We start from the raw sequence: 16,795 nt of genomic DNA on the forward strand, positions 1-16,795 counted from the left end.
ATCAACAGGACTTTATACATGACTGAGAATTTGCTTTATGCTAAGACTACGAAAGTCAGACTACTTTAACTGCGTTGTAAGTGATTTACAAGTACAATTTTGTGTCACGAAATCATATCATGGCATGTCACCCTCTATTAAAAGGTCATTACTGGCGCTACGCAGTGAATTGTACATAATTAATTATGCAGCCCGACTCAATCGACTTTACTTAAATCGAAATTACTTACTACCTGACTTATAGGAAAAAATAATTTCATCCTATGTAAAATCATCCTATGGAAAGGAAAATTATAATATGTTTTATCGGCGCTGAGTTGTAACGAAAGTGAAATGGTTTAATTGTTTGAATTATTCTGTACTGCATCGCACTTTTTTAGCCGGACCTTGTTCTGCGGTCTGATATTGTCTCACCGTACCAAAGAAATATTGATGGCTGATTTTGTATTTCCTTCAAACATACGCAAACAAATGAATAGATAACGGAAAAAATTCAAAAGAAAACAACAACAAAACAGCAAAAGCAGCAACAGACACAGGATTTTCTTGTGAAGAAATCTGAACATTAAGTGGAGTGGATATTAATGTCCACATAATAAAGAATGAGGTACAGGGAGTTTTGTTTTTTAAGGATAGCAGACTGTATCGAAGACTACCCCTTATAATAGATTTTAGAGGCCGCTGATACCTTCGGCCAAATATTCTGTTTGTACTTTTACTGGATTTAGTTTGAATTGGCAGCTCTTTTCCTGTAACTTAAGTGTTTCTGTGACGTAGGGTTCAATATGGACGCCTTATGAGGAACCAACAAGATCCGTTAGTCTATCAGAATGAATGATGAACATGATCCCAAACGAATTGAGAGCTTCCCTAGAAACGTTCATTAAATGAGAATATGATTGCTTTGTTTTTTCAAGGTAAAATTTCCTCAGTGGTATCTCATTTCACCATCTAGCACTACCTCGGAAGCAATCTTTTCTTCAGGGGAGGGGGGAGACAGGTGGCTACAAGCTCACGCATCAATAGTCACTACTAAATTACCTGTTTGTCATTTTTTTTTTCTACTACACTCCTTTTAAGTGCACTTTTTAAAAAAGATGGAGAACATACAAACAAGAATTTAAAAGCTGCTTCAAGAAGGCTTCCTTACCATCAGAGACGTGTAAAGATTAGATTGGTACCTCTTACACCCTTATTTAATGGATTCATTGGTACGAATTTTAGCTTTTTCAGCCTCATTTTGAAATACAAGTTTGTATGTTAAGCCAGTTGCGAATAAGACACTGGACATGATTACCGAGAAAATTTGAGACAATGAACGAGGTGTAAGTGACTTCATGTCTATACATTTAAGTCCTCGACGTTTGCGTACAACTGCTTGTTGTACATTTTCATGTTGATCAGCTGCTGTAAAGCGAAAAATTATATTCAGCTATTCTTACCTTTCGAAATGTGCAACATCTGGAGACCTTAATTATATTTTGATGCAAGCTATCAGCTGTCACGATAACTACTCGCTCGTGTCCATAAGCTAATAAGGTGTAATATTACGTGACATTGATAGACGCTAAATATTAATTAAATATAAATATATATTTAGCGTAAATGGCTAAGTCTTTATCCCACCACGAACAAATTTCACTCTGTTATGATTATCGAAAGTCTCGCCTTGTGTAGGGTTTCCGTTTCCTTGAGCTGCTTTCTTAATTCAGTGAATGTTGGTCGAACATCCGGGTCACTTTGCAAGCATCTCATTATGATCTGGTACCTGGTACTCATGAGATGGAACATGTTCAACAAACAAACGAGCGTGTGAAAGTGTAGTCTGATCGTCCGGGTGAGTGTAGTCCTGAGAAGGACTGTTGTCGGTGATAGTGACTGACGTTTCGACAACTTGTGCGGAAGTCATCATTCAGAGTCAAGTGAATAATTGTTGTCAGTAGAGTGTTCTTATTTCAGTTCGTGTAAAATGATTGGTCAGTTTTGCCGTGATGTTATTGGCTGTAAGATTCAAGGGGAGTAAGACGGTCGTGATTGATCTGTTTCGATCCGTCGGTAAAGTTAGGTCGTTCTGTTCGGTTCACTTGTAATGTTCATGTCGTGAATGAGTCGTTTATATGGAGCCGTAGTAAGTGACACCTGTTTAGGAGAGTCTGTTCTTTCCAGAGTCAGTCGTTGAAAGTAGTCAGTGCTGTAGGTTAGGCATTGCGCAGAGTCCCAGTCAATAATGTGGTTCGTAAGTCGATGATGTTCAGCAACGTGATTGTTGACATCACCTTTCCTCGTCGCCCGTCTGTGTTAAGTGAGTCTTGTTGTGAGGTTTCTGCTAGTCTCTCCGATGTAGGAGCCGGGCTTGGCAGTCGGAGCAAATGATCTTATAAATCGCTCCCTGTCTGTTCCTCGGTTCGTCTTTGTCTTTAGCGTTGGTTAGTAACTGACGTAGTGTGGTGATGGGTTTGTGGGCGACGCGGATATCATTGAAGGGTTGTAAGATCCGCGAGATGTTCTCAGACATGCCTTTTATGTACGGTATGGTTGCTGTAGTCGTAGGAATTGCGGTGTCGTTTGTTTCGGTAGTGGTAGTGGGTCGGTGAGTGTTTCGTCGAATGAAGTCGTCGCTGTAGTTGTTCTTTGAAAAAAACACGGTGAAGGTATTTGTTCTCGTCGGATAAGCTGTCTGTCGAGTCGCATACTAGTTGCGCGCGTCGTGTTAGAGTTCTGATAGTTGTGGCTTTGTGTGATGTATGGTTGTAGGATGACTCGTCTAGTAATCCGTCAGTGTGTGTTTCCTGTAAACTGTCCTCCGTAGTGAGTTGTCGTTACGGCTTACCAGACAGTCTAGAAAAGGAAGTTTGCTATTTTCTTCGACTTCTCCGCTGGCAAACTGCATATCAGTGTTTTGTCCGTTAAGGTGGTGGTGGAATGCGTCGATTTCGTCGTGTCGTACGGCGGGGAAAAAAACAAACGAGCATAAAAGAAATATAAGTTTTTGTTCTTATGAAGCAGTTAACATTAAAATCCTTTAGATTCCACTGTAACCGATAGCAATCGTTCAGCGAAATACGTCTTTAAATGGGACCAACGACAAACCAGATTTGACAACCGCTCGCCCTTGGTTACTTCTATCAATTATGTTAAGGGGTCTCCAAGTTGAAAAACGGTAGGACAGCTTAAAATTTTTTGTCCACATGCTGTGGCTTGGGCATTTTATCGCTCTGCTGAAGTAGTTTCGTAGCTCCTCTGCCATCCATCCGTGGATATGATGAACCACTTGAAAATGATGTAGCTATTTTTTGTTTCTTAGTAACAGAAAAGAGAGAAGATTTGAAATGAATCCTCTTTGAATAAATAAAAGTTTTAAATAACAACAAAGGTTGAGCGAATAGGACTTTCTTCCATGTTTTACAGTTGAAATTCCTAAAGGGCTTTGCGAGTCGTATGATTAATGTAAGTACGTCGTCTTAGCTTAGCTCATTTTACCCAGTTTAATCCGTTAATATTGTTCTATAATCATACTCTATCATCGATATGCTTCTTTGATTTTCATGAAGTGTTATATAAATGATGTGAAGTGTTGTCATGACTGTAAAAATGCCATAAAGGAAAATTCCATACATGATACATGTAGCTCCAAGTAAAGGGTAGCGAGATGAATATCGACAAAAGGATACCTTAGAAACAGGTCGAGTAAATCATCAAGGAAATCTGACAATATTGAGTGTTCGCCCTTGACAAACTAGGTTGGGTAGGCAGTGTATGAGGCAAGTCTTGTATTGGCAGTCTGTAAATTATTTTTTATCTTTATTCAATGGTGTCATTACATATGCGTCAGCAACAACATTGTATTTTAGTACGTTTTGGCTACCACTAAAGTGAAGGGTTTTAGAGCTAATTTACATGATTTCTTAACTCTCACTCATAACCTGTAAATTTTGTAATTTTTGATTGATGTACTACGCCACAGTTTCTTTTTTTACCTCCAAAAAAGTCTGATGTTAAGCAGACGTATTTCCTCGAATAACAGCCGGGGGGCGATTATTTCTTTTTTCGCCCCAAAAGGGGACAATTATTCGAGGGGGGGGGGGGGGAGCGATTATTCGAGGGAGGCGATTATTTCAAATATTTCTCCCAGAAAGTCGTGCCTTAATTTTTTTTTTTTATTATCATTATTATACGACAAAAGAAAAGAAGCAAAAGCCATGACGACTTTGCGGTCGGTTTATATAAAGATGGAAATGACAGCAGTGGCGGCTCTGATGTTCTTATTGGGCATGTACCAATTGAACTATCCCATTTCGTTTGCACTTTCCTGAATGCAGAAGATAGCAATAAAGGCGATGCTGAGGTTATCGGAAAGCGGACTTAAGAAAACGGACTAGTTGTTCCAGCGATTTATTCACTGCGAACAAGGAACAAGAACATATCCGATGTGTTAACTAGAGAGCGCCAAGCAATAAAGGAAAAAGTGAAGTATATGAACGTTGTCATCGGAAAAACTGTAAAAAAAAAACCCCTGCTTTTGTAATCATTCAGTGGTCACGGAACAATTAAATAAAATCTTGTTACCCAAGATGCCAATTTTTAACTTGAGAGGGAGGGGGTAGGAGAAAGAGAAAATGGTGAGGGGAGAGGGGGGGGGGCGATTATTTTAAATATTTCGGTCAAAGGAGGCGATTAATCGAGGGACGGCTATTATTCGAGGAAATTAATATTTGCTGCAGCTGAGAAAATTTCGTGTGTACAACTGTCGCATCGATCACCTCGAAGAACTGCTTGCCCTTGGTTTTCACTCTTGCACTGAATAGTTGGATTGAATATTTCCTGGAATAAAAAAACGTCACTATTGATTCACTGGTTTAGTGTCAAGTCGCCCGAGAGACAGCTCGCCCGAAGTCATATCACCCGCAAACCGAAAGTAGTTAAAAGATCCAGACCTATAAGTGTAATGTACGCACCGTTAACAGTACTCAATGGCTATCCGAACCATACACATTTATTTCTTGACCAGTGGTTTCTATAACAAAATTAACCCTTATCATGCTGAGTTCGAGTTCAGGTTACAATCCCCTAAACTGACTTTATTTTTAGTAACACACTTATACACGACAGTTGATCCTTTCATCAGCGGTGCAAGCTTTACATTTCATCAAATCCCAACAACCTATATATCAAATTAAAGCTTAAGAAATTGCCTTTCTGATTATTCTATTACAATAAACTTTTAAGCTGTTTTGCTTTTAAAATTTTAGCTATGAAATCATGCTTTTGGAAAAACTTGACAAAAATTATACATTAACAAAAAACAAATCATATTAATTTTTTCCAAAAATTATCTGTATAAGCCTAAAATGGCAATCAGAGTTAAGCCCTAGTCCACCAGCTTAATAAAACAATTCCTGTGTCTGTGACAACATTTGTTTTTCTCAATACAGTAGCAAGACTGCATACTTGTCAAGTCAACACATAATCAAAATTAGGAATTTATGGACATTGTTTGGTTTTGAATTAGTTCAAAACAGTCAGCTCAGTTGTTGGGGTCTATGTTGTAAATTTATGTATTTCTGTGTTTGAATTGACTTCAAAACCTAACAAAACCAAACAAAAGATGAATAATGGTTATGATCAGTTAGTTTCAGCATCCTCATTGTCATTATTGGCATCGTGTCTTCGAATGTAGGCAGCAACATAGTCCTGAACAGTGTGGAACAACTGGAAGCAGTCCTGTATACAGAGGGCTACTTTACAGACACTGCACTGAAAGCTAGACTCTTTTCCTGGCCTCTTCCTTTTCTCTCCTGCCCTTTTTAGGATCTTCTTTTGGGCAGGAAAGCAAACCGCACATGCCCGGGTGATGTTGGACTTCTTCCCAGTGCCCAATATTTTCTCTGGGAAGTGACCTCCAACTTGAAGACGGGTTAAGCCTTTGGCTGACCTCCTTGGGCGGCCTCTCGGAGTGAGAGAATGGGAGATGCCAGAATTCCTAACAAGCTCCTTCACAAGCTCCCTTCTAAAAGTCCTTTGCAGCACAGGTGACCGGGTTCTTTGCTTGTACAGGATGTAAGCATTCAGGATGCTTAAGGAAAACAGGTGGAAGAACACTTTCTTCCACCATTTCATGGTGTGTTGCCTGAAGCAAGAATAGGCCACCATCTGATCACATCTGTCAACTGCTCCCATGAACTTGTTATAGTCATGGATAATCTCAGGTTTAGTTATTGGTTGGCCAGTTCCAGGGTGATTTCGGCCAACTCCTACATCCACAACAGAATGAACTGATGACAGCATCTGGAAAACTCTGCGGTCCTTAAATTTAACTGCCAGCAAAGTTCCATTGTTCATAACATACTTGTCACCTTTTTTTTCACTTGTGCCCTTTTAAATTGCTGGGGGATACCTTTCCTGTATCTGGCTGTTCCACAGGCCCCAGTGTTCTGCCTATAGAGCTCAGCAAATAAAGTAGGTGATGTGTAGTAGTTGTCAACATACAAACACCTACCCTCATTCAAATAAGGTTGCATGAGCCTCATGACTAAGTCATATGTCTTTCCTTTAGCACTGGGTGGTTCTGGGTTTACACCAGTGTAAATTTCAAACCTACAACAATATCCATTACTTGAGTCACACAACTGGTATGACTTAACACCATACTTATCTGGCTTGTCAGGATTATACACTTTGAAATGCACCTTTCCTCTGAATGGAATCATTCCCTCATCAATGCAAATATTTTTGCCTGGCTTCCAGACATCTGAAAATTTCCCAGTGACAACGCTGTATATAGTGCCAAGCTTTTTTATTGGGTCATACCCTTCCTGTCCTCGAGGAACATAATCATCATTATCACACAAGTGAAAAAATGTTAAAATGTTCATAAATTTGTCTCTTGACATAATTTGAGGGAAAAAGGGAGTTGATAAAACCTCGTCGATGAACCAGTAATCCTGGATATTCTCTTGATTCCCCAGGCCCATTGCAATGATCATGGCAAGAAAAGCTTTTATCTCACCAGCTGTCACACCATCCTCAGGCCAATTTCTAAATCTCGAGTGCTGAGGTGAACGACCTCTTCGCTGTAAAGATGCGATTGTTTCCGTAGCATATTTATTTGTTTGGGATGCAATCTCGTTGAATAGGTTTTCGGGGAAGAGGAGATGAAAGTAGTCAGAGAATGATGGATTGTTAGGAAGCTCCACATTCAACCCTCGATCAGCTGTGAAGTCAAGCCTTCGCGGGATGCGATCGCCAAGGACCCAGTTGTCTTCTTCGGTTTCTTCTTCGCTGTCCGCCTCGCCATCACTGTCTTCTTCTCTTCTGTCATCTTCTTCTTCACTGCTGTCAGAATTATCCGTATTTTCATCTAAATCGCTATCCTCTCCGCCGACAACTTCATCAATAGTTCCTTCATCAACAAATACAAAATTGGCCGCCATCTTTGTTTATCAGTGTTACCGCGCAACAAAATATATTTCATGCTAATTAACTCTTTTATTCTACTCGGGTCTTCGGAACTCTGTCGGATGCTTAATTTATGTCCCTTGGGTTGGCCCATGATCATAAACCAATATAAGCCCAACATATTCCGAACTTCTCCGCCAATAAAACGATGATGTTCGGAAACCCGGAATATTCCGGGACCCGTCCACATGGACGAACACGTGCGCCCGGAATATTCCGGGAGCCGCACGATAAGGGTTAAATTACACCAAATCTAACTACCGAAAATAAATGACATAAACGAAATAATAAACGAAATAAATCCGGCGAAATGCAAACTTAAAACACACCTGACGGTTTTGATCTTGAAAGAACGCGAGACGTAGCTAAGACATACCAAACCAACTGTTCGCGCGAAAAGTTTCATCATGGTACGTACTGAAATAGATATGTTGACGCGAGGGGACTGAACCCCACCACGTTAACGGACCGTTGGTCCCAAAATTTGTTGTTAAGTTTGTGATTTGAGGGCATTGCACCATCACTGACTGAGACATTTCTTGAATGTGAAAGAATAATTTCAAGAAAATTCGCAACAACACCGAGAAAAGCAACAAATTAAAGAAACCAAGATGCTTGATGATTGGAGACAAAAGTATAGTCTGGAAGCAGTGGAAAGGTGCCTTCCATTGGGATCTGTGAATCCAATTTTTCTCTTCCAATGCATGATCTGAGCAGCTTACATCCTTACACTCAGCCGCATTGAACTGGATCCTGCTTCAAGAATGAGAAATCACTTGGCAGAAGATGTACTTGACAAAAAATGCTTATCTTGATGCAGGTTAGCATTACAACAATAGTCAATGGTGAACTATTCACTGGTAAGTGTTTAGTTTTTTCATAATTGTTGTGCCTTACTGCAGAAAACTGACGCCAATCCTTGGTTAAAACGGCCGACCGAACTTTAATAATCACTACCTAAACTGCAGTTACACAATATATCACAACCTCAATATGCATGCAACTTAGCTATATATGTTTACTCTCTGGTACCTCTCATATCATGCATCTTACACCTAATGATGGTTCCTATTATTTAAATCCTAATTCATTAACACTATAACATTAATTAAACTCAAGTTCATTAACACTATAACATTAATTAAACTCTAGTTCATTAACACTACATATAACAATAATCCCCATTCCCTAAGATACAGACAAAATACTGGTAATAAAGCCTGCCTACTTTCAACCACAAAACCAATTCTTATACTAAAAAAAGATGGTAAATTAAGTGCTGAAATTCATTCCTCATTGTTTTTTTTTTTTTTTTTCATTCTTAATCTTTGGCAGAGTTATGGAGATCACATTATGGTATTTATGGAAGACCAAGAGCTTAGCAATGGAACCCCCTTGGACTCTGCACTTCAACTCCTTCAACACACTGCAGAAATTGTGGACTTGTTCAACTCTAAATGTCCACTAACAAGCATCAATGACATCAGGCTGAGAAAGTTGAACCGTTTTTATCCTTTCATGTTGGATTGGAGAGAGAAGAGTACAGATGACAATTCATCATTTATCTCAAGCAAACTGTGGTTTGATCTACAGTCAATTTGCCTTGTTTTCCATGTCCTGGCTGTGCATGTGAAACTCCACAAATTCCCACACTCATGCATTAAGCCTGCCATTGTCAGTCAGGATTGAGTAGAAAACCACTTTTTATATGTCAAGTGAGATCTTGCAGGGGTCAGAACAATAATCCAACTCTGAAACAGTTGCTGGGGGTGCTGGTCTTTACATATCCTGAGAAATCTTTATCACTAAAGCGCTCCTTGTTTTCCGACACGTTGAAGATTATAAAAGCATTTTTCGTTTCTAAGAACAAAATGAAACGTTATTTGTTTCTAACAACAAAATGAAGCGTTCAGTTGTTCGTTTTGTATATACTCGTTTCACACTCACAGACATTTCATAAGCTTGTGAAACTTTATCCTGGTTTTTGACAATTCCATAAAAACTTTGACTATACACAGAATTCGATTTACGTCAAGAAACTTGGAAGGGAGTTCGGTTATTCATTCATTCTCATTTTACAATCTGTAGTGTAGATGACTCAATGATTTAATACTTGGAAAAGAATTGTGAATGGAAGACTTTGAAGAGTTTGCAAACCCACAAAAGGACAACTAACTGGACAGATAAGTAATACCAATTGTAATTGGAACCAATGGTAATTCAAATTTTAAACTTCTAGCTTGAATATGCGAATATCTCTTGTCTGTATGGTTTATCCCTTTAGTTTACCAGACCATGAATTTTGTAATTGAATTGGTTCCTACACCTCCAGCCTGTCTGAAAGATTCGCTGAGAATATTGATCTTCCGAATGGGCTCCTTAATCCAGTGACAAACATGATGAAAGGGACTCTGACCTTATGCTTAATTTTCCATGCTCAGAATACTATGAAACTTCTGAATTAAATAAGTTATTCAATTCCCCTTACAGCTCTAGGAATTATAAGTCTTAATATATTCCACTGTAATATTAGAAGTCTATCAAAAAATCTGCCTATCTTAGAAGATTGGTTATACTCTTTAGAAAAAAAAAAACCTGACATATTAGCTATTTTAGAAACAAAGCTGAACAGGAGATCTATAATTAACATTTATATACCGGCCAGTACCACTTTTTTCATACTGACTCTGAAACAGCTGCCGGGGGTGGTGCTCTTTACATATCCAACAATCTAAAAACCATACCCAGGGCAGATATAAAGTTTACCATGCCTCTAGTTGAGTCCTGCTCAGGACAGAAATTATTACTAGCAATAACAAACCAAATATTATTATAGGATGCATATATACACATCGATCCTTTAGCGGATGTACCAGATTTTACACAAGGACTAAAAAACATGATTAAAAGCTTAAGCAACAGGAAACAACATGTCTATCTAACAGGAGATGTAAACATAAATTTCCTGAAGTACAATGAGCATGCTAACACTAAGATTATATTGATATGCTGTATTCTAACAATTTTGTCCCACTCATCACTTAAAGCCCACTAGATTCACAGATCACTCTTCTAACCTTAATTGATCATAATTTATTTATACTAATGCTCCCATTCAAAATACTATTTCTGGTATAGCTCTGGCTGACATATCTGACCATCTACCTGTTTTCTGCTTCTGTAATGTATTCACCTCTAAAAACAAGCAGATAACATATTGTAGAGATTACAGTAGTTTTTGCAAAGAGCAATATTTAACTGACCTCAGCCAAATTAACTGACCAAGGTTTATATTCCACCTCCACTGATCTTCATGAGATAACTAATGCATGTATAAACAAAGTGAAATATATTGTCATTAAACATGCCTCTTTAAAAAAAGTAACCAATTCTAAAGTGAAACAATTCAACAAACCTTGGCTAACACAAGGGCTTTTAAAATCAATTAAAAGGAAACAAAAGATGTATAAATTGCAATTTCTCAGTGAGAATTCAAGGAAGATAAAACAGTACAAACAATACTCCAATCTACTTAACAAAATAAAGGCCAAAGCCAAAGATAAATATCATATGATAACAAATATTTTCAGCTGTACAAAGAAAATCTGAAAGAAACATGGAAGCTTATTGGTGCGATCATTAAAACGAAAACCAAAGTTCAATCAAATTACCCTTCCAGGATCATAAGAAATAGTAAGGTCTACACTAATGAACTTGACATTGCTAACCAATTTAATCAGCACTTCACTACAATTGGCCCTGATCTTGCTAGTGTAATTAATCCTACTTATGATGAACCCACTAAATATAATTATATGTAATAGCCCCACAAATTGCTTTTACTTACCAGTAAAAACTGAAGAATATGTGACTCAGCTATTTTCAAATCTAAATGAAAGAAAGGCTTCATTAGATATTCCTAATAAGTTAATAAAACTTGTTAGTTATGAATTATCTAAACCTTTCACATACATTTACAATCAGTCAATCATACAAGGTATTGTACCTAATGTACTTAAAGTCAAGAGTAACTCCAATGTTCAAATCTGGGGATGCAACAGATCCTGCAAATTATAGACCCATGTAGCAGTTTTATCACCATTTAATAAAATCGTAAAAAAAAATTGTTAATGATCAACTCACGTCATTTCTAGACAAATACAATATCTTGTTTAAATACCAGTTTGGGCTTTAGAAATGACTATTCCACCGAGCTTGCTATTTTAGAAATAACTGACACTCTTAAAACCTCAATAGATGACAATCTCATAACAGGCAGGGTCTTTATAGGTTTCTCCAAAGCCTTTGATAGTGTCAGCCATGAGATACTGCGAAGGAAATTACATAAATGTAGAGTACGTGGAAAAGCTTTAGATTGGTTCACAAGTTACCTTACTAATAGAACTCAACATGTGAAACTAGGTAATGTTGAGTATCTCCAGATTGTTTGTGGAGTTCCTCAGGGATCAACCCTTGGACCACTATTATTTCTTCTTTACATGAATGATCTTGCCAACTCTTCAGATATGCCTTTCTTTTGACTTTTTGCTGATGATGCTAGTATTTTCTATGCCACTAAAACATCAAAAGATCTTGAGGCAGTTATGAACTCAGGACTTCAGAAAGTAATTAACTACTGTAACCTCAATTAACTGTCTGTTAACATGAAGAAAACAAATTTTATGATCTTAACTTCTCCACAGAAGCCAACTATACACAATATTAATATTTCAAACATTGACCACAAAGCTAGTATCAAATATTTAGGCATTAATTTAGATGAGCATTTGAATTGGAAAACTCAAATAGCACATCTACAAAGCAAACTGACTAAAAAACCTTGGAATCTTCCACCAACTATGGAATTACCTAAATTTAAGGATGCTAAGACAACTGTATTATGCACTTATTTACCCTTATCTTAATTATGGTGCAATGTGTTGGGGCAACACTTATCAGACTACTGTAATTTAAATAAGATCAGTACTAAACATGCATCTGAAGTATCTTTTTTGCAAACAAACAGGACCCTCTTTCCCTTACTACCAAATCCTTGAAATTTGAAAATTTGAAAATGTTGTTATAGATTCAAAATCTGCTCACTTGCATTTAAATTATATAACAATCCATCAACTGTTCCAGCAATTTTCCATAATTTTTTAATACCTATAACAGCTGTCCACTCCTATAAGACCAGAAAATCTGCCAAGCTTAATTTCCACCTACCACAAGTAAGAACTAACATAGGCAAATTTACTATTAAGTACTCTGCTTCTGTTATATGGTAAACTGTACCATTGGCATTGAAAAACATAAAAACATTGAACAGGTTTAAGAAACTTTATATGGTTCACCTCATCTCTCATTAATCAAATAATATTTGACCTGGTTAGTGATAAAATATATAGCATGTAACTATCCATATGTAAATAACTATAATAATAACAGAGTTACATGTAATAATAATAATAATAATAATTGTCCACTTATATTTCGGTCTTTGTTGCCACTGATGCTGCTGTTGTTGCTGATGATGTGTTGTTCTTTTCCTCTCCTTTGCCTCTCTTTCTGCTTTCGTTCATTGTTGTTGCTGTTGCTTGTTTGTTTGTATGTGTGTCTGTTTTTCTCTTATGAAGCTTGTCCTGTATAGATTTCTTGCTTGGTTCAGTATATCTCTAACATACCTTAAATTACATACACGTAATTCTCTCTTGCACATCAATCCTAGGCTCTACAAATACTTTGCACATCTTTTACTATATACCAGTAAAGCTTAGTCCCATTTCTTTGTTTATATCTAAAAGTACGGTGGTGGCCAACTACAAAGCCTTCGCTACTTTGACCACCACACACATTTTTATAATCTGTACTTTATTTATTTTATTCTGTAATCATTTGTTGCAATTATACTTCTTTATCTGTTAATTTTATGTAAATAGTGTGAAATAAATGAACGATGAACCATGAATGTTTTATAAACATATCAATTAGTGGTGCCAATAAGTTATGTTTCGGAGATATATTTATCTTATTAGACGTTTTGTTGTGTGGTATCGCTGAGTATTTTTACGAGTTGTGCCGTATTTTGACGAGCCTCTGGAGTGAGTCAAAATGCAAACAACCGCGAATTTCGCGGATATTTCTGGAGCACAAATATCGCGTGATATCAAACTACAAACACCCGCTAATTTCGCGGACATTTCTGGAGTACAAATATCGCGTGATATTTGTACCCGTCTCGCGCGTTATTTGAACTCTTCGAAGCACATTCAGATACTAAGAATGTTCATCCGTGTGATGCTGTTGCAGCATATCCGCACTATAAGTCTATCTATCAGTCGCAGGCGATGCAAGTAGACGGGTACTTTCCCTCCTGCAGTATTTGAAAAAGTTCCTTTTCGTTACCATGGTCAGGGGACACACCTCCGTCACACCTCTTTATTGCTCCAATGAAGGCTTGCGTTCTCCATCCCGTTACCATGGCTATGAGACACACCTCTGTCACACCTTCTTATTCCTCCAATGAAGGCTTGCGTTCTCCATCCCGTTACCATGGCTATGAGACACACCTCCGTCACACCTTCTTATTCCTCCAATGAAGGCTTGCGTTCTCCATCCCGTTACCATGGTTATGGGACACACCTCTGTCACACCTCTTTATTGCTCCAAGGAAGGCTTGCGTTCTCTTCCTGTTACCATGGTTATGGGATACACCTCCGTCACACCTCTTTCTTGCTCCAATGAAGACTTGCGTTCTTTCTCCCAAACGCTTAAGCCGGATCGAAGTGATCGTCATTACGGTGCCTGATACGTTCGTTTTCGCTTCAAATTTTGACGTAAAGCCACCAACCGCTTTGCACACATTGGCTATTTCTCCCTCTCTTAAAAGAGATAGTTCTGTTTTATTTTGGAGATCCTGTGCTATTCTTTCATAGGGCGGTTTTCTTTCAAGTCTTTTCGACCGACTTTGAACTTGTCTAGAAGAGGTTAGTGCAAAGTAGTTTGTAGCAATAATTCGTAGGAAGTTTCGTCGTTGACAGACGACAATGCTTTTGCCAGTTAGCCCTCTCGCATCTGGTTTTTTCTTACTGACGTATATTGGTGAACACTGGTAATGACGATGCCGGAAAATCATTATTTAAGTGATCTGCCCTTGATACTAATTCGTATGTTAACTGTCTCTGGTAATCGGTCTATGTTTTCGCTATTTACGACTTCTTACTTTAGTTCGTTAAAGAAAAAATGTTATTCTGGAAACTCTGAGATAGCCGTTTTGAGGGATGTTGTTTGGCAGTGCAATGTTATGTACACAAGACTCTGAGTCAGAGGGGCTGATGCACGGAACAGCCTCTGTGGTGAAATGTCCACAGGCATTATCACGAAACGCGTCTATGATGGTTGATGGTTTTCAGTTTGTTTGAAAACTGATCCAAGCAAATCCTTTTTCTAGGTGAAAGATGTATATCTTACTAGACGTTTTTTAGTGTAGTATCGCAAAATTACAAATAACGAATAAAAATACTCAGCGATGCTACACAACAAAACGTCTTTATAATCCAACACGCCAAATTGTTATTCAGCGCGGGCAAATTTCGCGGATATTTCTAGAGTACAAGTACCGCGTGATATTTTTGCTTGTGTAGGGCGTTATTTGCCCTCTGCGAAGCACAGTTGAATAGTAATTAGGAGGAAGACTGAATGAGTATCATTTATTTGCTCCAAGAACCCCACAATTCTTGTTGGGTCTGTGAAGGGTTACATCCTCAGTACTGGGAACTATGCTATTTTTAAACAAGTAGGAAAATAAACTTAAATTTGCTCTATTATATGGCAAGGTGGTATTGAAGTAAATACATGCGTGCTGATTTGGTTCATAATAATATACATGAAAAAATTCTCAGTTCTGATTGGTTAAGATGAATGCAGTTTTCAGTTAATTCAGACCAGAAGAGAGTTAATTCAGTGCAAATAAAGAAACAAACCAGATATTCTGATTGGTAAGAATGATTGGTCAATGTGAAGGTTAATGTGAGGGTCAATGTCACTTGCAGGGTTTGAATAAATTATTTTTGCACGTAATGCACGCGCTCTTCTTCTGCGTAGTTATGAGAAGCTACCTCATATTTTTTTCATGTATATTATTGATAGATAATCGCATGTTTTTCTCGTGCAATTTGGAATAAATAAGCACTCGTAAATTTTTCAAAGACCACAAATTGCACTTGCCCTATGGGCTTATGCAATTTTGTTAGTCTTTGAAAAAATTTACTCGTGTTTATTTATTCCAAATTGCACTCGAAATCATGTGATTACCTAAACTAATTGTTCAATATTTTGCCCTGCAGACCATTTCCGCTTAAAAGATGGTAACCCATGTATTTTTTTGTTTTGAAAGGCACCAAATGTAAAGCCCTATGGAGGAATATTGGCCCTCAGTTGTATTTGCAAAGACTTCAGGAAAATATTCTCTAAAGTGGCCTTCGGGCTTGGTAATAAGTTATTTGCAGTTATAGCTGAGTTCATTTGCTGCAATGACATTAACAAAATGAACGAGAGATAGTTGATTTCATTTTAATATTTTTAATAAAAATTGAGGGTGATGTGGAAGGCATGGCAATCCTGTCCACTGTGGTGGCCACATCAACCACAGCTACCACAGCCCCCTCTTTTCCCTCTTCCTCTGCACTTAAAACACTCTCAATCCCTGTAAGGAAAAAAAAAAAAAAAAAAAAAAACACAAGTTAAAAGGTTTGATAAGAGAACACCCTTAGAAGGAGATGTTACCCAACTGACAAATATACCCAAAAGGGCTAAATGAATAACCCTAGTACCCAAAATCTCTACTTGTATGATGATAGTTCTTCATCTTTCCTAGAAATGCTGGCATACTGCAGCTTTTGTTGTAATTGGGAATAAAATATTTGTGTCTTGCAAACTGAGTTAGTACAATAGACCTTCAAGGGCTTTTTTTAGTTTATCAATATTTAATTTTAATTTCTTTGCCATCAGTCAAAAATACTCACATGGGTAATTACCTTTAAATATATATATTTTTTCACCTTTAAATCTTTCACAAATTATCTTTATCTGCTATGTGAGAATTCTTAGGAAAAGGAATTTATTTCATGCATATATTGAGATTGACACTGCGATGTACTATCATTTGTGTCTCTGATTGGACAAACAATGTATTTTCACAGTCATTCACTAATCCCAGCTTAATTTGTTAGTCAGTAAGAAAAATCTCAGTATGTATTAGATACAAATATCATGAAAGTGCTTTTAATTAACACCATGAAAGTACTTTAACAATTTTAATTCACTTGCTGCAATACATAAA

General features: G+C 37.5%; 2 protein-coding genes and 1 long non-coding RNA gene across 9 annotated transcripts in view; 2 read left to right on the forward strand and 1 right to left on the reverse strand.

Annotated features, from left to right (window-relative positions):
- Positions 1-16,795, reverse strand: part of LOC111332589 (uncharacterized) — a 279,730-nt gene that overhangs the window by 181,728 nt on the left and 81,207 nt on the right. For 4 of the 6 annotated variants that reach the window (XR_015989644.1, XR_015989646.1, XR_015989645.1 and 1 more), the window contains exon 6: positions 16,011-16,159. The exons of the other annotated variants lie outside the window; for them this stretch is intronic. Coding sequence is in view for 1 of the 4 variants with exons in the window: in XM_088728015.1 (XP_088584141.1) it covers positions 16,153-16,159 (7 nt within the window). In the remaining 3 variants the exon portion in view is untranslated. Of the gene's footprint in view, positions 1-16,010; positions 16,160-16,795 lie in introns of those variants that run through there. 6 annotated transcript variants of the gene reach the window in all.
- Positions 8,162-13,423, forward strand: LOC148726803 (uncharacterized). 2 transcript variants are annotated; one of them, XM_088728002.1, is made up of 2 exons: positions 8,162-8,275; positions 8,791-13,423. In XM_088728002.1, exons 1-2 carry the CDS (start codon positions 8,258-8,260, stop codon positions 9,142-9,144), a joined length of 372 nt encoding a protein of 123 aa, XP_088584128.1. In that variant the 5' UTR covers positions 8,162-8,257; the 3' UTR covers positions 9,145-13,423. The 2 variants fall into 2 exon arrangements, with proteins under 2 accessions (XP_088584128.1, XP_088584127.1); XM_088728001.1 differs by having other exon boundaries at positions 8,176-8,315.
- Positions 14,138-16,014, forward strand: LOC148726804 (uncharacterized). The gene is made up of 3 exons (XR_015989727.1): positions 14,138-14,255; positions 14,391-14,441; positions 15,851-16,014. It is a non-coding gene; the product is annotated as an uncharacterized LOC148726804 (long non-coding RNA).

The sequence above is a fragment of the Stylophora pistillata genome, chromosome 7, assembly GCF_964205215.1.
Source record: "Stylophora pistillata chromosome 7, jaStyPist1.2, whole genome shotgun sequence".
NCBI lineage: Eukaryota > Metazoa > Cnidaria > Anthozoa > Scleractinia > Pocilloporidae > Stylophora > Stylophora pistillata.